We start from the raw sequence: 23,697 nt of genomic DNA on the forward strand, positions 1-23,697 counted from the left end.
AAAAACAAGAACAATCCAAACCTAAAGTTAGCAGACGGAAAGAAATCATTAAGATCAGAGCAGAACTGAATGAAACTGAAACCCAAAAAACAATTCAAAAGATCAATGAACCAAAAAGTTGGTTTTTTGAAAAGATAAATAAAATTGACAAACCATTAGCATGGCTAACAAAGAAAGGAAGAGAGAAGACTCAAATAACAAAAATTAGAAATGAAAAAGGCGATATCACAACTGATTCATCTGAAATACAAGGAATCATTCGAGACTACTATAAACAACTATACGCCAACAAATTTGAAAATCTGGAGGAAATGGATAAATTTCTGGACACACACAAGCTCCCAAAACTGAACCATGAAGACGTAGAAAATTTGAACAGACCAATAACAATAAAGGAGAGTGAAGCTGTTATCAGAAGGCTCCCAACAAAGAAAAGTCCAGGACCAGATGGATTCACAGCGGAATTTTACCAAACATTCAAAGAGGAATTGACACCGATTCTTTACAAACTATTCCAAAAGATTGAAACAGACGCAAATCTCCCAAACTCATTCTGTAAAGCAAACATCATCCTGATACCAAAACCAGGTAAAGATATAACCAAAACAGAAAACTACAGGCTGATATCCTTGATGAATATAGATGCAAAAATCCTCATTAAAATACTAGCAAACAGAATACAGCAACACATATGTAAAATTATTCATCACGATCAAGTGGGATTCATCCCAGGGATGCAAGGTTGGTTCAACATACGCAAATCAATAAATGCGATACACCATATTAATAAACTCAAACACAAGGACCATATGATCATCTCTATAGATGCTGAAAAAGCTTTTGATAAAATTCAGCACCTATTCATGACAAAGACCCTCTACAAGTTAGGTATAGAGGGAAAGTATCTCAACATAATTAAAGCCATATATGCCAAACCCACTGCCAATATCATCCTGAATGGGGAAAAGCTGAAAGCTTTTCCTTTAAGAACAGGAACTAGACAAGGATGCCCACTCTCACCACTCCTATTCAACATAGTGTTGGAAGTACTAGCCAGAGCAATCAGAGAAGAGAAGGAAATAAAGGGCATCCAGATTGGAAAAGATGAAGTCAAACTGTCCCTGTTTGCAGATGACATGATCCTATATATCGAACAGCCTAAGGTCTCTACAAAAAAACTGTTGGAATTGATAAATGATTTCAGCACAGTAGCAGGATACAAAATCAACACACAAAAATCAGTAGCATTTCTTTTCTCCAATAGCAAACATGCAGAAAGAGAAATCAAGAAAGCCTGCCCATTTACAATAGCCACCAAAAAAATAAAATACTTAGGAATTGAGTTAACCAAGGAGGTGAAAAATCTCTATAATGAGAACTACAAACCACTGCTGAGAGAAATTAGAGAGGATACAAGAAGATGGAAAGATATCCCATGCTCTTGGATTGAGAGAATCAACATAGTGAAAGTATCCATACTACCCAAAGTGATATACAAATTCAATGCAATCCCCATCAAAATTCCAAAGACATTTTTCTCCGAAATGGAAAGAACTATCCAGACATTTATATGGAATAAGAAAAGACCACGCATAGCCAAAGCAATGCTGAGCAAAAAAAATAAAGCTGGAGGCATAACACTACCCGACTTTAAGCTATACTACAAAGCTATAATAACCAAAACAGTATGGTACTGGCATAAAAACAGACACACTGATCAATGGAATAGAATAGAGAATCCAGAAATCAACCCACACACTTACTTCCATCTGATCTTTGACAAAGGCACCAAGCCTATTCACTGGGGAAGGGACTGCCTCTTCAGCAAATGGTGCTGGGATAACTGGATATCCATATGCAGGAGAATGAAACTAGACCCATACCTCTCGCCGTATACTAAAATCAACTCAAAATGGATTAAGGATTTAAATATACACCCTGAAACAATAAAACTTCTTAAAGAAAACATAGGAGAAACACTTCAGGAAATAGGACTGGACACAGACTTCATGAATACGAGCCCAGAAGCACGGGCAACCAAAGGAAAAATAAACAAATGGGATTATATCAAACTAAAAAGCTTCTGCACAGCAAAAGAAACAATTAACAGAGTTAAAAGACAACCAACAGAGTGGGAGAAAATATTTGCAAAATATACATCTGACAAAGGATTAATATCCAGAACATATAAGGAACTCAAACAACTTTACAAGAAGAAAACAAGCAACCCAATTAAAAAATGGGCAAAAGAGCTAAGTAGGCATTTCTCTAAGGAAGGTATACAAATGGCCAACAGACATATGAAAAAATGCTCAACATCACTCAGCATCCGGGAAATACAAATCAAAATCACACTGAGATACCATCTCACCCCAGTTAGGATGGCTAAAATCCAAAAGACCCTGAACGATAAATGCTGGCAAGGTTGCGGAGAAAAAGGAACTCTCATACATTGTTGGTGGGACTGCAAAATGGTGCAGCCTCTATGGAAAATGGTATGGAGGTTCCTCAAACCATTGCAGATAGATCTACCATACGACCCAGCTATCCCACTGTTGGGAATATACCCAGAGGAATGGAAATCATCAAGTCGAAGGTATACCTGTTCCCCAATGTTCATCGCAGCACTCTTTACAATAGCCAAGAGCTGGAACCAGCCCAGATGTCCATCATCAGATGAGTGGATACGGAAAATGTGGTACATCTACACAATGGAATACTACTCAGCTATAAAAACGAATGAAATACTGCCATTTGCAACAACATGGATGGACCTTGAGAGAATTATATTAAGTGAAACAAGTCAGGCACAGAAAGAGAAATACCACATGTTCTCACTTATTGGTGGGAGCTAAAAATTAATATATAAATTCACACACACACACAGAAAAAAAACCGGGGGTGGGAAGAAGATATAACAACCACAATTACTTGAAGTTGATACGACAAGCAAACAGAAGGGACATCGGTGGTGGGGGGAGGAGAGAGAGGAGGGAGGGAGGTTTTGGTGATAGGCAACAATAATCAGCCACAATGTATATTGACAAAATAAAATTTAAAAAATAAATAAAGAAATAAAAAAGGTAATACAACCACAGAGAAAATTTAAAAAAAAAAAATGATGTTTTGGGCTTTCCCAATACTATGTTGCTTGTTTTATTATCAATTCACTCAGCAAACAAAAATTGAGGCCCTACCAAGGACTGGCCCTTATATTACAGCTGGGGTTACAGAGAGGATTAACCCTTTGCCTGTTGCGGGAGCCAGACAGTTTCTGTGATATGTGATAAATAGGAAAGGCACAGAGTGTTGGGACCCAGAGATGGGAGATACAGCCTCTACCTAGGAAATGGTTCAGCGAGGAGGTAACATTTAAGCTGAGTTTTGAAGGATGAATAGGAGTTTGCTAGGCAGCAAAGGAGTTGGGGGAGGCCTATGGGAAAGGTAGGTCAGACAGAGAAAGTGGCAAGCATGTGAAGGGGCTCAGCTGTTTGAAGGGGCTTTGTGTGAGCAGGGCCAGAGCCTAGGACAAGCACAAGGTGGAGCAGGCTGGAGGTGAGAGGTAGGTCTCAGGGCAGTTTGTGAGAGACTTTGAATAGCGTGTTAAGGGGTTTCAACAGCATCCAGCGAGTAGCAGGTAGCCAGCACAGTCTCTATATAGAAGAGCAGTGGGATTAGGTTTGGTTTTTAGGAAGTCACCTCTGGTGGCAGTGGAAACTTTTGATTGTCGTCTGCTGTACACCACACACAAATACATGACTAAAATGCCATGCCTCCCAAGGAGAAGCAGAAATGCTCACTACGCCCATCTTGCTCTGTCCATCTTCAGTTTACATCTTTACTATGCATATTCTGTGTTTCCCAAGTTCTCTTCCAAGTCACTCATTTAGAACTTGGAAGTTATTTCCTCTTAGAACTAGTGGCCTTCACAAAGTCTTATGTGACCCATACCCCATCTGAGATTGTGTCAGCCCCTCTGTGGAACCCAATCCGTGAGGGGGTCTGGGCTTAGGAAGCCACTTCTTGGGAAGTGGATTTGGAATTCTAACTGGCCACAGTAGGAGCAGATCTCCCCTTTCTATGACAGGAAAAGGCCTCTGTGGCTCTTGGCTTGTCACCATCAACCTCAGGGTGGCAAGGGAGGCGGGGAGACAGGCGCCTTGGGAAGAGTTAAAGGATGGCCTGACTTTGGCAGAAAGCGGGGCCAGAGCCAGCTGTGGGTGCAGCTACAATGCAGCCGCGTTTGTCTTTGGAGCTTCCTACCACTTTCCTTTTCCAGCATCCTCCCTTCCTTCCTCCCTGTCCCCAGCTTTTCTGCTGCCTTCCGCCTGTCCAGAGCCTACGCCCGTGCAGGCCTGCCCTCCAAAACAACTAACGATCTCATTCCCTCACTCTGTTCTTTCATCTCTCCCAGCCTGGCTTCAGCCACAGGCAGGATGCCTGGGAGGAGGAGTGAGCCCGTGGTTGACACATCAGAGCTCCTCCTGTGGGAGGGCTGCGGTTGAAACCTGCTTGGAGGAGAAGTTAATAAGACCTGCCACATGTGAAGTGTGTGCTATGCACCAGGCCTGTGCCCAGTGTATTACGTGCATTATTTTGCTTAGTCCACACTTTCCTGCTATGACTAGTAGGTATTTTTGTCCCCATTTTACAGAGGAGAAATCTGAGGCTCATAGAGGTTAAATATGTAAATAACATGCCTAGTGACTTACAGAGTTAGGATTTGAACCCAAATCTTTCTGTCTTTGGAGGATCCTACTACTCTTGGAATTGTATGGATCCCAGTCCCAGAAGTCTTGGTTCTAAGAACTTAGAGCTGAAGAGTGTTGGGAGCAAGGAGCTGGCTACTTATCCCACCCAGGACTGGATACAGAAGCCTCGGTGCTGACTCACAGCTATTTTACCTTCCAGATTTTCTCTCCACCCTCCTGACAGTAAACCCAGCAGTGAATGAGTTTTAGCTGTGCAAGTGAAATGCTAATTACAATCATTTATACATAATTACTACGCAGCACAATGATGATTACACGTATCCGTGCCTGTGTCAGAGTAGCTTTAGTCTTCATTTTATTTGGTTGTACTAAGTTCTGTTCGTGTGTTGCCAGCTTTCACAGTTCATTGATCACATGTGTCATCTTAAGCTTGTAACTTATAAAAGCAGTGAGAACCTGAAGTGGGAGGCATGGTAGGAAAGGCAGTTTGGGAGCGAAGAGGCTTGGAGGGCATCCTGTGGGCACTCAGGAGCCTGGAGGTCATTGGAAGAGGGAAGGAGCCTGGACACGGTCAGTTTGGGTGCAGTGGGCAGGTTGATTAATATGAGACAGATCGGTGGCTGGAGATTGTCTATCGGAATACAAATAGTGAAGCGTCATAGGAAAGCATTCTGCTCAGATTTAGAAACCCAAGTTTGTAATCGCATCTCTACTGTTTAGGAGCTCTGACCTCAGACATATGCTTTAACCTCCCTGGGTGACGATTTCCTTATCCAGATTATTTTACTTGATTTTTAAGCTTCTTCTAGTCCCCAAATTCCATAATTTCCAGACAGTCGGAATGGTCACGCAAAGGATGGACTGTGAGAGAGATTGAAAATGAATCAAAAGGACTCCCAGATATTCATGTAATTGCTCTATATTCCTTTCCGCATGTAAATTATTTCATCAGTGTTCACTTTTTAAGTATTAAGAATAGAAATGATATGTAAGAAGAGTCTCCCCCACTAGAAAATGTAGGAAAGTAAAAATGGGTCCATTTGTTTATAATGTCCCAAATTTTAGTTCTTCTTTCTGCTACTGTTGCAGCAAGATCCAGGGAAAAGGATGTGCCCAGGTGTTTAATTTCACATTTGGGGATGGGATTTTCTTGGGTACAGTTTGCCAAGTTAGAACCCTTTTTATTGGACAAAGGCCTCCTGGAGAGTTGTAATAATTAAGGTAGTACAGGGTGCTGTAATTAATAAACCCCTAAATATCAGTTTAGTACAATGGAAATGTATTTTCACTCTTGCACAGCCTAATTTTGGCATCAAAGAAGGGTAGGGACGACTCTGCTTCAGGGACTCCAGCTGATAGAGACTACACTCAACACATGATTTCCAAGGAAGTCCTGGCTGTCAACCTCTAATTAGTATATGGGGAGGAGAGAGAGAATGAATTGCTTGGGAGAGTTTTTAGGGCCGGGCCTGGGTGTGATATATATTCTGTTTACAGTTCATTGGCCAGAACTCTGTTATATAGCTACAGCAAATTGCAAAGGGAAATATTGGGAAATGTAGCCTAGCTGTGTGCCCAGGAGAGAAGGGTGTTTGGTAAGTAGTCTCTGCCACAGCAGCTGTATTTGAATAACAGTTCTGCTGAGCCCTAGAATTCCCAGGGTCAGGTCCAACTTCTTGAAATTTCAAGTCTGCCTCTTGGGTATGCTCAAGGCAAGTGGCTCAAGTATGACCTACACTTCACACATTCTGGACAATGCAAGGCACCCCACAAACATTTGGTAGATATTAATGATGGCAATTTACATTCCAACACTATTTTGTTCATATGAAACTCCTTTTTGGTTCAGGTTTCACTTTTCCCTATATTTTAGTCAATTTTTCTTGACCTCAGAAGGGTTGTTAACTTTCCTAGTTTTGCCAAGCCAACTCTAAAAAGAAATCTTTAAAAATGACATCTGTAACAGGTTTATGGTCAAGGTTAAATTGATCCCATGCTTAGGTTCAAAAACAGATGACATGTTAGATTAACAGAAAATGCACATACCTTCATCTAGGGTACATAGTCAAACCCAGAATGTGATCAAGAAAACCATATAGAAAAACACTATCGAGCCAAATTAAAAGGGACAGAAAGTGGGTAATTTTGTGATCATAGTTGCCTATTGCAGCTGTACAAACCAAGCTAACGAGATGATGATGTAATCTCTTGTTGCGAAGAATTAAGTGATTTCCCATGAGATTAAGCATGAATTTGCAGCCCTGTGTTTAGGGTCTAGATTGTGCCTCTCCTCTCTCCCTAACTCTAAGATAATTATTAGAATTGAATTTCTGAATTGAATGACTTATAGGGGTAAGCGCAATCCTTTTAAAATTTGGAATCCTCTAAAAAATTTACCCTTAATGTTCATATTACAGTCCAATAACAAAAAAGCTGCCTATTGATATAATTCCTAATGTTTGGACGGTCTCATAATGTATCCTTTGTAGCAGTATTCTTAGTGCAGTGCTCCTTGAACAGCTATTACATCGGCTGTTGCAAGAATCTGTATGAAATAGAACATCTCTTTTCTATAGTAGGGATTTGAGGTGTTTTTTAAAAAGTTGCAGGTAGAATACGATTTCCTCACTTTGTATTTTATAATCATTAAACAGTGATTGAGAGGCTACTACATGTTGGATACTAGGGCTACAAAGAGTTATAAAATGCAGTCTATATAAAATGCAGAACATTAGCATTATTCCTGAGTGTTTCTTTAAAGAATCTAATCTTTAATCTTTTAAGAACTGTGTTCCGTAGAACATATGCAAAACATGTGTTGAATCCACCTTCTCAAAAAGTCGAGGTGGCTGTGCTTTAGACGGTATGACAAAGAACCATATATGTGACAGTTCTGGTCTTCCTGTGGGTTTTATTTTATTTTTTAATTATTTTATTTTATTTATTTATTTATTTATTTAAAAATTGTATTTTGTCGATATACATTGTGGCTGATTATTGCTCCCCATCACCAAAACCTCCCTCCCTTCTCCCTCCCCCCCTCCTCCCCAAAAATGTCCTTTCTGTTTGCTTGTCGTATCAACTTCAAATAATTGTGGTTGTTATATCTTCTCCCCCCCCCCCCCCGGTTTTTGTGTGTGTATGTGTGTGTGTGTGTGTGTGTGTGTGTGTGTGTGTGTGAATTTATATATTAATTTTTAGCTCCCACCAATAAGTGAGAACATATGGTATTTCTCTTTCTGTGCCTGACTTGTTTCACTTAATATAATTCTCTCAAGGTCCATCCATGTTGTTGCAAATGGCAGTATTTCATTCGTTTTTATAGCTGAGTAGTATTCCATTGTGTAGATGTACCACATTTTCCGTATCCACTCATCTGATGATGGACATTTGGGCTGGTTCCAACTCTTGGCTATTGTAAAGAGTGCTGCGATAAACATCGGGGAACAGGTATACCTTCGACTTGATGATTTCCATTCTTCTGGGTATATTCCCAACAGTGGGATACCTGGGTTGTATGGTAGATCTATCTGCAATTGTTTGAGGAACCTCCATACCATTTTCCATAGAGGCTGCACCATTTTGCAGTCCCACCAACAATGTATGAGAGTTCCTTTTTCTCCGCAGCCTCGCCAGCATTTATCGTTCATTGTCTTTTGGATTTTAGCCATCCTGACTGGGGTTAGATGGTATCTCAATGTGGTTTTGATCTGCATTTCCCGGATGCTGAGTGATGTTGAGCATTTTTTCATATGTCTGTTGGCCATTTGTATATCTTCCTTAGAGAAATGCCTACTTAGCTCTTTTGCCCAATTTTTAATTGGGTTGCTTGTTTTCTTCTTGTAAAGTTGTTTGAGTTCCTTATATATTCTGGATATTAATCCTTTGTCAGATGTATATTTTGCAAATATTTTCTCCCACTCTGTTGGTTGTCTTTTAACTCTGTTAATTGTTTCTTTTGCTGTGCAGAAGCTTTTTAGTTTGATATAATCCCATTTGTTTATTTTTCCTTTGGTTGCCCGTGCTTTTGGGGTCGTATTCATGAAGTCTGTGTCCAGTCCTATTTCCTGAAGTGTTTCTCCTATGTTTTCTTTAAGAAGTTTTATTGTTTCAGGGTGTATATTTAAATCCTTAATCCATTTTGAGTTGATTTTAGTATATGGTAAGAGGTATGGATCTAGTTTCATTCTCCTGCATATGGATATCCAGTTATCCCAGCACCATTTGCTGAAGAGGCAGTCCCTTCCCCAGTGAATAGACTTGGTGCCTTTGTCGAAGATCAGATGGCAGTAAGTGTGTGGGTTGATTTCTGGATTCTCTATTCTATTCCATTGGTCAGTGTGTCTGTTTTTATGCCAGTACCATACTGTTTTGGTTATTATAGCTTTGTAGTATAGCTTAAAGTCAGGTAGTGTTATGCCTCCAGCTTTATTTTTTTTGCTCAGCATTGCTTTGGCTATGCGTGGTCTTTTATTGTTCCATATAAATGTCTGAATAGTTTTTTCCATTTCTGAGAAAAATGTCTTTGGAATTTTGATGGGGATTGCATTGAATTTGTATATCACTTTGGGTAGTATGGACATTTTCACTATGTTGATTCTTCCAATCCAAGAGCATGGGATATCTTTCCATCTTCTTGTATCCTCTCTAATTTCTCTCAGCAGTGGTTTGTAGTTCTCATTATAGAGATTTTTCACCTCCTTGGTTAACTCAATTCCTAAGTATTTTATTTTTTTGGTGGCTATTGTAAATGGGCAGGCTTTCTTGATTTCTCTTTCAGCATGTTCACTATTGGAGAAAAGAAATGCTTCTGATTTTTGTGTGTTGATTTTGTATCCTGCTACTGTGCTGAAATCATTTATCAATTCCAGCAGTTTTTTTGTAGAGGTTTTAGGCTGTTCGATATATAGGATCATGTCATCTGCAAACAGGGACAGTTTGACTTCATCTTTTCCAATCTGAATGCCCTTTATTTCCTTCTCTTCTCTGATTGCTCTGGCTAGTACTTCCAACAGTATGTTGAATAGGAGTGGTGAGAGTGGGCATCCTTGTCTAGTTCCTGTTTTTAAAGGAAAAGCTTTCAGCTTTTCCCCATTCAGGATGATATTGGCTGTGGGTTTGGCATATATGGCTTTAATTATGTTGAGATACTTTCCCTCTATACCTAACTTATAGAGGGTCTTTGTCATGAATGAGTGCTGAACTTTATCAAATGCTTTTTCAGCATCTATAGAGATGATCATATGGTCCTTGTGTTTGAGTTTATTAATATGGTGTATCACATTTATTGATTTGCGTATGTTGAGCCAACCTTGCATCCCTGGGATGAATCCCACTTGATCGTGATGAATAATTTTACGTATGTGTTGCTGTATTCTGTTTGCTAGTATTTTAGTGAGGATTTTTGCATCTATATTCATCAAGGATATCGGCCTTTAGTTTTCTTTTTTGGTTATATCTTTACCTGGTTTTGGTATCAGGATGATGTTTGCTTCATAGAATGAGTTTGGGAGATTTGCGTCCGTTTCAATCTTTTGGAATAGTTTGTAAAGAATCGGTGTCAATTCCTCTTTGAATGTTTGGTAAAATTCTGCTGTGAATCCATCTGGTCCTGGGCTTTTCTTTGTTGGGAGCCTTCTGATAACAGCTTCAATCTCCTTTATTGTTATTGGTCTGTTCAAATTTTCTACGTCTTCACGGTTCAGTTTTGGGAGCTTGTGTGTGTCCAGAAATTTATCCATTTCCTCCAGATTTTCAAATTTGTTGGCGTATAGTTGTTTATAGTAGTCTCGAATGATTCCTTGTATTTCGGATGAATCAGTTGTAATATCGCCTTTTTCATTTCTAATTTTGGTTATTTGAGTCTTCTCTCTTCTTTTTTTTGTTAGCCATGCTAATGGTTTGTCAATTTTATTTATCTTTTCAAAAAACCAACTTTTTGATTCGTTGATCTTTTGAATTGTTTTTTGGTTTTCAATTTCATTCAGTTCTGCTCTGATCTTAATGATTTCTTTCCGTCTGCTAACTTTAGGTTTGGATTGTTCTTGTTTTTCTAGTTCTTTAAGGTGAAGTGTTAGGTTGTTCACTTGCCATCTTTCTATTCTTCTGAAGTGAGCGTTTAATGCAATAAATTTTCCCATCAATACTGCTTTTGCAGTATCCCACAGGTTTTGGTATGATGTATCATTGTTTTCATTAGTTTCAATAAATTTTTTGATTTCCTGCTTGATTTCTTCTTGGACCCATATGTCATTAAGTAGAATGCTGTTTAATTTCCATGTGTTTGTATAGTTTCCAGAGTTTCGTTTGTTATTAATTTCTAGTTTTAATCCATTGTGGTCTGAGAAGATACATGGGATAATTCCAATTTTTTTGAATTTATTGAGACTTGATTTGTGACCTAATATGTGATCTATCCTGGAGAATGATCCATGTGCTGATGAGAAGAATGAATATTCTGAGGTTGTTTCCTGTGGGTTTTAAATCTTCTAGTGAGCACGCCCCATGAGGGAGAGACGTGAAGTCTTCTCTGTCTTCCTTTGTATCCGCAGCACTCAGCTTCAGACTAGACATCATGCGTGCTCGATAAGTAATTATTGAGTACATGGAGCCTTACTTGTAATAGATTGCAGTGTATTTTAGATTTAGAATAAAGAGTTTAGTAGACACCATTTAATTTGTATCATATAAGAAGCACATTGATTTTTGCTTTCCTTCAATACCATTCACTTCTTTCATAATTGAGTACTATCCAAGATCATAACTTTTCTTCCTGTTTCTAGTTGTTTCTCACTAGACATAGACTAGGCAAGCTATATACGTTTGTTGTTTTGATTCATTTATGTGAGATTTTTATCCAAAGGTGGCCAGAAACAGGAAATAAGTAAAACTTATTTTAGTCTTTGGCATCTGGCTGATGGAAAAGTTGAAACTAAAATAACTTGCATGAACCAAGCAAAAAGGGACATAGTTGGTATACTACATGATGGATATGTAAGTTTCCATTTATCGAATGCTAGCAATAGACATCATCCCATTGGATCCTCACCACAATCCTGGATGAAAGGTGAAGCTTTTTGTGTTTTTGTTTTTTTCAATCACCACATTATTAAAGGGAAAACTGAGGCCCTGATCAAGTGACTTCCCTGTAACTCATAGTTAATGCGTGTTGGATTTAACTGTTAAAACCTAGACAACTGACTCCAAATTCATTTCCTTTCCTCTCCATCACGCTGAGTGTTACAAGTTACTTGTAGTTTTATTTATCTTTGCTCTCTGATACCTACGGTTTTTAATATGCAGAAATTTTCTATATGCATATAATTATAAATTTATTTTCATATCTATTTGCATATGGTGATGTTTTAAAAATATTTATCAGATCATCTCAGTCTCTGCCTTAAAAATCTTCTTAGAAAGGAATCTAGACACCGTACCTGAGCCTGGATTTTGCTCACACCATGGCCTTTAGGTCATAGATCTCTTCCTTGTACTCACTCTGCTTAGCTACACGGGCCTTTTTGTTGTCCCTTGAATATACCAAGCCCTCTCCTGCCTCGAGGCCTTTCTGCTAATTACTCAGTCTTCCTGGAATGCTTGTCCTCAAATTTCTCCTTGGCTAATACCTTCGTATCATTCAGCTTCTTTCTCAAATGTTACCTCCCAGGGCAGCCTTCTGACCACCCAGTTACAGTACCACCTGCATGACCTGCTACTATGCTGGTCTTCCCAGCACTCACGCCATCTGAAACTGTCTTCTCATTTATTTACTTGTTTGTTTTCTGTTCCCCCCACTGCCCCACCCACTCACCTGCTCAAAGATGATAAATTCCAAAGAGCAAGAACTTTGCTTGTCTTGGTCACTGTTGCCCTCCCTGTGCCTAGAATAGTGTGCAGCACACAGCAGGCACTTGACGAAGAATTGTTGGATGAACAAATATCTGAAAATAATTCCTCGTAATTTGCTCTTACGTCTCTGATATTTTTTATTTTTTTAATTTTTGTTTGTAGTTGTAGGTATATTTAGCACAGAATGGAACAGTACAAATGCCTAATATTTTTGTTGTGTAGAATTATGCCAATTTTTCAGAAATATCTTTGGATGAATACAAAGATGACCTGTTATCTGATAAGGAGGGAAAACTACCTGCGAAGGCCTTCTAGCTGTAGAGTGTGGGAAGCATAGACCACGGGCAGGAAATTGGTGTAGGGCTCTGTTGAGTGGAGGTTTTCTGCCAGTGAATGACAGCCTCCTTTCCTCTGGAATTCCTGGAAGTTGTAGACCATCCATAGACAGAACTTGGACCTGATGCATCTTACACTTAATGATCTCCCAACAGAAACTCTCTTCCATTTTCCTTTTATTCCCACTTAGTGTTGATATTATCCTATTGTATTTAGAGAGTGTGTGTTTGGGTTTTTGATTTTGTTTTTTTGTTTTGTTTTGGAGTTGTGCTTTGAGGACACATACTGAAGCTGGACTTTCTAATGTACCCAATTGTGATATAAAGTGACTGGACTTAGAGGTGAAGACTGTCCCAAACGTGGTATAAAATAGCTATGCATGTCCCTGGGAAAGCTTTTGCTTCTGTTTGGGGCTGAATTTTTCCTTTTACAAAAGTGGTGGAACAAATATGTGACCTGTCTGTACAGGGGCAGGATTTTTGGGGAATAATGCATCTCAGAAGCTAAATGAGTATAAATATCATCATCAGCATCATCACTTTAAAGCATGTCATCAATAAGTATTTATTTAAATTTTAATTTATATAGGAGGGCAATAGTCATTCTAATACAATTGCAAGTAAATATCTTTGAGTCTTACTCATAGTTGCATTGTTGAACATTTCATCTGATTCTTAATACATGTGAAAAAAGTACTCAATTTAATGCAAGATACAAGATAAACAGGTGTAGGGCATTTCTACAGTGTGAATTCAATGTTATCTTTTAATGATGTGTACTGTAAACTGTATAGAATTAAGGCAATGTTTACATGAAAAATAATACGGCTGCCTCGATCTTGAAAATATTCCAAATATTTAAGAGCACTATGGCTTTTTATTTTTAATTTATGGTAAAACATTTCACGAGAACATAGTTTTTTGTTGTTCTTTTAATTAACATCTAGCATTAAAGTGTTATTTATTTATGCAACTTCATGTGACAGGAGAGATTCTGCCATATAATTCTATAAAAAATGAACATAATGAAATATTTAAGACCATTTAAAAAATCTAAACACATGTAAAAGAGGAGTTGGTAGAGCCATCATTACTAGAAACATTAATATAGTTCTTAAATATAGAAGACAAAAAGGGTGCCTCTTTAAAAGAAAATTCTTAGATTATGAATTTTGGGGTAAGGTGTTTTGTTATTTTTTCTACTTTGACTAATTAGCAACAAGGCTCAGGTATCTGGCAGCAATCGTATTTCATTAGAGAAATCTAAAATTATTAGAGAAAGCAGTTATCTGAAATGCTGTGAATTGAATTATTATAAATAACTACACACAAACATAGAGAAACATTTATAGTGAAGCTATTATGTGCCAGGCTCTGTGCTGGCTTTTTACATATTTCATCACATTGAGGCTACATTGGCACCTATGCAATTGGTACCATTATATTTCCATGTTAGAGTTGAGGAAACTGAGGTTAATGGACCTGCCCAGAGTAACACCCCTAGTGAACGGCTGAGCTGGGCTTTGAATTCAGTGAGACTCCAGAGCCAATGCTCTCACTCACTCGGCCGGCTTCGTATCAGTCTGTAGTCCACAGCTTTTAAAAAGGACATAGTTCCATGTGCATTGGTAAGGCGTGTTCTCCAAGGTCAATTGTCCAACCTCCGAGATATATTTTTGAGTGAAAAAAGGTGTGTATGCTACACCTGTCTTTTTTTAAAAAATGACATGTGTTTTTTTTATAAATTTTCTTCTAGAAAGTCTTCCAAATTGCCTTCGGGGAACAGGCTGGGGCCCTGTGGTACAGGGGTGACAGCAAGACTCACCTTTTACTGTTTATCTTTTTGATTCCTTTCGAATTGCCAACACTATGCACAAATAGTATTTTAAAAATCAGTTTAAAATGACACTGTTGATTTAGAGTTTCAAGATGGCGGCGGCTGCGGCGGCTGGCGGGGAGTAGCTGAGGTGGAAAAGGTGGCCACTGGGCCTCAGGCAGCCGGGAAACTTGTGGACCTTTCTCTGGCCATCTCTTAAGGGAGGACTGCTGCTGCTGGCCGGTCGTGGGGGCTCAACGCCACTTTGCCCCCGGCAGGAGAGGCTGCCTCATTTACAGGCAACAGCGTTGAAGTGTGGAGCAGGAAAAGAACTGATTCTTAGCTGCAAAAGCGAGTCTTGAAACAGGGAACACGGCGCCAGGGCTGCTGTGAATGCAGCCAGGATCCCGGAGGCTGGGGCCGCACTGAAGGCGGCCAGCTGCCCTATCCAGGATTCGAGGTTTCAGGCCGGCATTAAAGAAGACTCCTGGGAGCGCCCGAGCGGCGCCGCGACTGAACAGCCCGAGGCGGCAGCGCCGAGAACACGGAAGGCAACAAACCAGAGACAGAGCGAGCGCCCGACCTGGCACAGCACTGTGAGTGATCCCTGGCAAAGCTCTGTTCGGGGGGTGGATGCCCACGCGGCTCCCCGCCTGCACCACCAGGCCACTCATTGCCCCGGTGCTGCCTCCATTTTCCCAGGTGCGGGCAGCTCCGCCCTGCTCGGCCATCACTGAGCCCTCCCACTTGCTTGGCCTGGCGCGGGGCTTTCCGGACCCTGCGGGCCGACCTCCTCTCCCACTCCCTCCACGGTTCTCTGGCAGGGCTGGGGGTGTGGGGCGTCCCGACCAGTTTTGGGAGGGCTAGGAAGTACGGGCGGGCCGACTGTCACTCCACCACACCCTGGACTCCGGCCCCGGTAAACTTCCTGTTACTGGGAGGCAGATACCATCTCTGCGACCACCAGTTTGGAAAAAAGCCTAACGAATTTCTGGTTGGGAATAGTGTGGTAGGAGAGTTCCCAGGTCTGCTTGAACCTGCCGGAGAGCAGGCTGCAGGCGGGCACTAGATTCGGTTTATACCGGGGGGATACAAAGGTGAACAAGACCCGAGAAAGATCTACACAGTGCTACAAAGGCACCCAGAGAGACTGGTCGTCTGTGCCTAGCAGAAACCTGGTAGACTTCCTGGGCGAGGCGGTGCTGAGCAGGGTCTTGAAGGCCCAGCTGATAGACGAGGGGTGCAGAAGACACGCCCCAACCCAGCACAGTGTGCACAGAGGGGGGAGACGTGCGGCCAGGGAGGCGGAGACTCGACAGAAACCACACACCCGGTGGGGTCGCCACTGCACGATCTAACAGCCTGGGCCAGAGCACACTGAACGGGGAGAAGTCCTGTACAGAAAGTGAAAGCTCAACAGAGATCACACACCCTGTGGTACGTGATCCACCAGCCCAGCAGTGTACAAGCTGACCAGAAAGGTGGATCCCCGGAGAAGCCCAAGACCCGAGGCAACCACACACACAAGACACTAGAGGCCAACTGAGCAGTCACGGCGGGAGCCATACCAAATTGGCAACCACAGCAACATCCTAGTTAGTCATTAGTCTTAAACCGGTGGACTGTGAAACCCCCTGCCACAATGAATAAACACCAAAAAAAAGACACCAGAAATACAAAAAATCAAGAAAGTACACCACCAAAAGTTAATAAATCTCATACTCTAGATCCTATAGAACAAGAAGCCCTTGAAATAACTGATAAGGAATTTCGAGTGATAATTCTAAGGAAACTGAATGAGATACAAGAAAACTCAGCTAGACATCATGATGAAATGAGGAAAAGTATACAGGATCTGAAAGAGGAAATATACAAGGAAATCAATGTCCTGAAAAAAAATGTAGCAGAACTTGCTGAACTGAAGAAGTTATTCAGCGAAATAAAAAACACAACGGAGAGTTTAACCAGCAGGCTTGTCGAAGTTGAAGAGAGAACCTCTGAACTTGAAGATGGGCTGTTTGAAATAACACAAGCAGACAAAAAGAAAGAAAAAAGAATCAAGGACATGGAAGAAAATCTGAGAGAGATATCAGACAACCTCAAGCGCTCAAATATCCGAGTCATGGGTATTCCAGAAGGGGAGGAAAATGGAGATTCCATTGAAAACATATTCAACAAAATAGTGGCAGAAAACTTCCCAGGTATAGGAAAAATCACAGATCTTCAGATCCAGGAAGCTCAACGATCTCCAAACGTATTCAACCCAAAAAGGCCTTCTCCAAGACATGTCATAGTCAAATTGGCAAAACTCAGAGACAAAGAGAGAATCTTAAAAGCTGCAAGAGAGAAGCGTCAAATCACCTATAAGGGAGCCCCAATCAGGTTAACATCAGACTTCTCATCACAAACCCTAAAAGCTAGAAAGGAATGGGATGATATTTTCAAAATACTAAAAGACAAAGATTGCCAGCCAAGAATACTCTACCCTGCAAGGCTATCCTTCCGAAATGAGGGGCAAATAGTATATTTCTCAGACAAACAAAAACTGCGGGAGTTCACTACCACAAGACCACCCTTACAAGAAATCCTGAAGGGAGTACTGGGTTTGGTTCCTGACAAATAACTACCACTGCCATAAAAACCTAAGAAAAATCTAAACCCGCTAGTACAATAAAAATGGCATTCATGAAGAGAAAACAAGCTAACAAAAACACTATCTACAACCTAAGGAACCAACAAACAAAGAAACCAAACAGTAAATCAGAAAGCAAGGAACAAAAGACACCTAAGACAACCAAACAACCAATAAAATGCTAAGAATAAATCAACACCTTTCAATAACAACTCTTAATGTTAAAGGCTTAAATTCCCCAATTAAAAGACACAGACTGGCTGACTGGATCAAAAAGCAGGACCCAACTATATGCTGCCTACAAGAGACCCACCTCACCCATAAAGATTCACACAGACTAAGAGTAAAAGGATGGAAAAAGATTTACCATGCAAACAGAAAAGAAAAACGAGCTGGAGTGGCTATTCTTATATCTGACAAAATAGACTTTAAACTAAAAACCATAAAAAGAGACAATGAGGGACACTACTTAATGATAAAAGGACTGATCCATCAAGAAGACATAACAATCATAAATATGTACGCACCCAATGTTGGAGCAGCCAGATTTATAAAACAAACTCTATTAGACCTAAAGAAGGAAATAGACACTAATACCATAATAGCAGGGGACCTGAACACTCCACTGTCAATATTAGACAGATCATCTAGGCAAAGAATCAGTAGAGAAACACAAGATCTAAACAAGACTCTAGACCAATTGGAATTGGCAGATATCTACAGAACATTCCACCCAACAACCTCAGAATATTCATTCTTCTCATCAGCACATGGATCATTCTCCAAGATAGATCACATATTAGGTCACAAATCAAGTCTCAATAAATTCAAAAAAATTGGAATTATCCCATGTATCTTCTCAGACCACAATGGATTAAAACTAGAAATTAATAACAAACAAAACTCTGGAAACTATACAAACACATGGAAATTAAACAGCATTCTACTTAATGACATATGGGTCCAAGAAGAAATCAAGCAGGAAATCAAAAAGTTTATTGAAACTAATGAAAACAATGATACATCATACCAAAACCTGTGGGATACTGCAAAAGCAGTATTGAGGGGAAAATTTATTGCATTAAATGCTCACTTCAGAAGAATGGAAAGATGGCAAGTGAACAACCTAACACTTCACCTTAAAGAACTAGAAAAACAAGAACAATCCAATCCTAAAGTTAGCAGACGGAAAGAAATCATTAAGATCAGAGCAGAACTGAATGAAATTGAAAACCAAAAAACAATTCAAAAGATCAACGAATCAAAAAGTTGGTTTTTTGAAAAGATAAATAAAATTGACAAACCATTAGCATGGCTAACAAAAAAAAGAAGAGAGAAGACTCAAATAACAAAAATTAGAAATGAAAAAGGCGATATTACAACTGATTCATCTGAAATACAAGCAATCATTCGAGACTACTATAAACAACTATACGCCAACAAATTTGAAAATCTGGAGGAAATGGATAAATTTCTGGACACACACAAGCTCCCAAAACTGAACCGTGAAGACGTAGAAAATTTGAACAGACCAATAACAATAAAGGAGATTGAAGCTGTTATCAGAAGGCTCCCAACAAAGAAAAGCCCAGGACCAGATGGATTCACAGCAGAATTTTACCAAACATTCAAAGAGGAATTGACACCGATTCTTTACAAACTATTCCAAAAGATTGAAACGGACGCAAATCTCCCAAACTCATTCTATGAAGCAAACATCATCCTGATACCAAAACCAGGTAAAGATATAACCAAAAAAGAAAACTACAGGCCGATATCCTTGATGAATATAGATGCAAAAATCCTCACTAAAATACTAGCAAACAGAATACAGCAACACATACGAAAAATTATTCATCACGATCAAGTGGGATTCATCCCAGGGATGCAAGGTTGGTTCAACATACGCAAATCAATAAATGTGATACACCATATTAATAAACTCAAACACAAGGACCATATGATCATCTCTATAGATGCTGAAAAAGCATTTGATAAAGTTCAGCACTCATTCATGACAAAGACCCTCTATAAGTTAGGTATAGAGGGAAAGTATCTCAACATAATTAAAGCCATATATGCCAAACCCACTGCCAATATCATCCTGAATGGGGAAAAGCTGAAAGCTTTTCCTTTAAGAACAGGAACTAGACAAGGATGCCCACTCTCACCACTCCTATTCAACATAGTGTTGGAAGTACTAGCCAGAGCAATCAGAGAAGAGAAGGAAATAAAGGGCATCCAGATTGGAAAAGATGAAGTCAAACTGTCCCTGTTTGCAGATGACATGATCCTATATATCGAACAGCCTAAAACCTCTACAAAAAAACTCTTGGAATTGATAAATGATTTCAGCACAGTAGCAGGATACAAAATCAACACACAAAAATCAGTAGCATTTCTTTTCTCCAATAGTGAACATGCAGAAGGAGAAATCAAGAAAGCCTGCCCATTTACAATAGCCACCAAAAAAATAAAATACTTAGGAATTGAGTTAACCAAGGAGGTGAAAAATCTCTATAATGAGAACTACAAACCACTGCTGAGAGAAATTAGAGAGGATACAAGAAGATGGAAAGATATCCCATGCTCTTGGATTGGAAGAATCAACATAGTGAAAATGTCCATACTACCCAAAGTGATATACAAATTCAATGCAATCCCCATCAAAATTCCAAAGACATTTTTCTCAGAAATGGAAAAAACTATTCAGACATTTATATGGAACAATAAAAGACCACGAATAGCCAAAGCAATGCTCAGCAAAAAAAATAAAGCTGGAGGCATAACACTACCTGACTTTAAGCTATACTACAAAGCTATAATAACCAAAACAGTATGGTACTGGCATAAAAACAGACACACTGACCAATGGAATAGAATAGAGAATCCAGAAATCAACCCTCACACTTACTGCCATCTGATCTTTGACAAAGGCACCAAGCCTATTCACTGGGGAAGGGACTGCCTCTTCAGCAAGTGGTGCTGGGATAACTGGATATCGTTATGCAGGAGAATGAAACTAGATCCATACCTCTCACCATATACTAAAATCAACTCAAAATGGATTAAGGATTTAAATATACACCCTGAGACAATAAAACTTCTTAAAGAAAACATAGGGGAAACACTTCAGGAAATAGGACTGGGCACAGACTTCATGAATACGACCCCAAAAGCACGGGCAACCAAAGGAAAAATAAACAAATGGGATTATATCAAACTAAAAAGCTTCTGCACAGCAAAAGAAACAATTAAAAGAGTTAAAAGACAACCAACAGAGTGGGAGAAAATATTTGCAAAATATACATCTGACAAAGGATTAATATCCAGAATATATAAGGAACTCAAACAACTTTACAAGAAGAAAACAAGCAACCCAATTAAAAAATGGGCAAAAGAGCTAAGTAGGCATTTCTCTAAGGAAGATATCCAAATGGCTAACAGACATATGAAAAAATGCTCAACATCACTCAGCATCCGGGAAATGCAAATCAAAACCACATTGAGATACCATCTAACCCCAGTTAGGATGGCTAAAATCCAAAAGACTATGAACGATAAATGCTGGCGAGGCTGCGGAGAAAAAGGAACTCTCATACATTGTTGGTGGGACTGCAAAATGGTGCAGCCTCTATGGAAAATGGTATGGAGGTTCCTTAAACAATTGCAAATAAATCTACCATACGACCCAGCCATCCCATTGTTGGGAATATACCCAGAGGAATGGAAATCATCAAGTCGAAGGTATACCTGTTCCCCAATGTTCATCGCAGCACTCTTTACAATAGCCAAGAGTTGGAACCAGCCCAAATGCCCATCATCAGATGAGTGGATACGGAAAATGTGGTACATCTATACAATGGAATACTACTCAGCTATAAAAACGAATGAAATACTGCCATTTGCAACAACATGGATGGACCTCGAGAGAATTATATTAAGTGAAACAAGTCAGGCACAGAAAGAGAAATACCACATGTTCTCACTTATTGGTGGGAGCTAAAAATTAATATATAAATTCACACACACACATACACACATACACACACAAACGGGGGGGGGGTAAGAAGATATAACAACCACAATTATTTGAAGTTGATACAACAAACAAACAGAAAGGACATGGTTGGGGGGGAGGGGGGGAGGGAGAAGGGAGGGAGGTTTTGGTGATGGGGAGCATTAATCAGCTACAATGTATATCGACAAAATAAAATTTAAAAAAAAAAATAAATAAATAAATAAAATAAATAAATAAAAAATAAAAAGTGAAAAAAAAAAAATAAATAAAAAAAAAAAATAAAAATATTTAAAAATGAAAAAAAAAATAAAAAAAAAAAAAATAAATAAAATAAAATGACACTGTTAAGAACTGTGAGAAAAGTCATGTATCTTAAGAAATTGTACATTTAAAAACTTGGCTTTGGAGACATCTGATCTGTGTATTTTCAACCAGAAGATACTGGATATTAACACCACCTGAGATAGTGCACAGGTCTCAGGTGGGGCCTCTCATCAGCTCTGGAGAAATTAGCATCACCAGGGCTCAGTTTTCTGAACTTTAAATGAGAAGAGTGAGTAAGTTGCCTTCCAACTTGAAAAACCAATAATTCCAAAGTAAGTCATAAAGAAGTACTTTTTAAAAAAAGATTAAACTCATGATGAAAACTAAGTGGACTCATGAGAAGAGCAACCATCTCGGCTTCCACTGGGCAAAAAGGCCCCTGCCACTCTGAGGATTACCTGTTGATGGCAGCATGTTGGAATTGCAGTGAACATTACCAAGAGCAGGCAATTAGTCTTTGGTGCCAAAACAGAATATCCTGTCTGTCACAGCACTGTAGGGACATTTCTCAATATATTCATATGTAGTGGTGTCAAAATCAAATAGATACTAAACTCAGGACTAATTATTAAACTATTTCGAATAATTTTTGTTCCTGACCTGTAGAACTCTATCAAGCATAGGTCCTTCAGAATTTACTGTGGTCTTGGATTGCATGAATTCTAACAGAGGTCAGCAAAGTTTTTGTGTAAAGGGCCAAATAGTAAAAATTGTATGCTTTGGGGGCCACACGTTCTCCATTGTAACTGCTCAACTCTGCACCTGTGGCACAAAGGTAGCTGTAGACAATATGTAAATGAATGGGCATGGCTGTGTTTCAGAACTTTATTTACAAAAACAGGTGTTGGGCCAGATTTGGCCCATGGGTCATAATTTGCTGACTCTTGAATTTTAATAAACTCCTGCCCTAAGTTTATCTTGGCATGGTATCTTGAGACAAGATACCTGATTGACTCTGTAATTCCCGAATGTGGAAATAAATGCTTCTCTTCTTCAGCCCTTTAATTTCAATGATCCCTTTATAAATAAGTTATTTTGCAAATCACTGTCCCCCTTTACACTGATGCTAACTATTTATTAGTTTTCCAAGTTGCCTTCCTTGTTTCTTTTCACTCTGAATTTATATTTCCTGAAGACAAGCAGTTATAGTTGTTTCTCATGCATCCCTTGTTTGTAATACCATTTTTACATGATTCCAACCTTTACCTTGAAAATATTTTGCTCAAATATCTTTTGTACCTAGGGAGTCATGGTCAGCCTTATTTAAAATCTTTAGGATATGATTGATTAACCTCTTGCTAAACATAGTCTTCCATTTTTTAAGTGAAGCTCAACCACATTTAACAAGCCACTCTCCTCAAAGGGCAAAAAGGGTCTGGAGGTAGAATTTGTCTTGGCAAATCACTTGCAAAGGTAGGTGTTGGTCTCTGAGCTTAGCGTATCTCTGGAGGGACCCCTGACTTAGCAGAATTGGCAAGAAGCCTTACCTGCATTGTAATACCTGGCTCCAATTCTAGACAATTCCCTTCCAACCCCAATCCAGCTCCCATCTTTGTCCTTTGTCTTGAAGCAGCTCCCAGTCTCTACCCTTTCTTCTCTCCCAACGTTTCCAAATTCTAAAACTTCACCTGCCATGGACAGACCTGATATTGGCAAAGTTCTTCACTTATACACACAAAGGCTGATAGATTATTGAGATTTACTACATGTTTTAAATTTACTGCTTTTCCTATTCAGCAATTTAGCTGTAGTCCCGGATAAAGGTGATTTGTGTGATCCATCTTGCTTTATGTCTCACTTGACATTCTGCCTTTTTCATGACAGGTTGCTGAATGCTATAAAGCCAGGACTTGTTAAAAAGATCAATAGATTGCCGACCCCCATTGCAGGATTGGTGAGTATCCAAAATTGAGATTTATTTTCTAATATTCCTTTGCTCTAACCTAAGGGTCGTGACAGTACCATTTATTACAGTTTTCTCCCGCAATATATATCCCACTTGAATGAGA

General features: G+C 39.4%; 1 protein-coding gene across 14 annotated transcripts in view; it reads left to right on the forward strand.

Annotated features, from left to right (window-relative positions):
- LIMCH1 (LIM and calponin homology domains 1) overlaps nucleotides 1-23,697 on the forward strand; it is a 349,568-nt gene that overhangs the window by 160,853 nt on the left and 165,018 nt on the right. For all 14 annotated transcript variants that reach the window (XM_063108319.1, XM_063108316.1, XM_063108321.1 and 11 more), the window contains exon 3: nucleotides 23,513-23,582. In XM_063108319.1, the coding sequence (XP_062964389.1) occupies nucleotides 23,513-23,582 (70 nt within the window). The remainder of the gene's footprint in view (nucleotides 1-23,512; nucleotides 23,583-23,697) is intronic.

The sequence above is a fragment of the Cynocephalus volans genome, chromosome 9 (genome assembly GCF_027409185.1).
Source record: "Cynocephalus volans isolate mCynVol1 chromosome 9, mCynVol1.pri, whole genome shotgun sequence".
In the NCBI taxonomy this organism is placed as follows: Eukaryota; Metazoa; Chordata; class Mammalia; order Dermoptera; family Cynocephalidae; genus Cynocephalus; species Cynocephalus volans.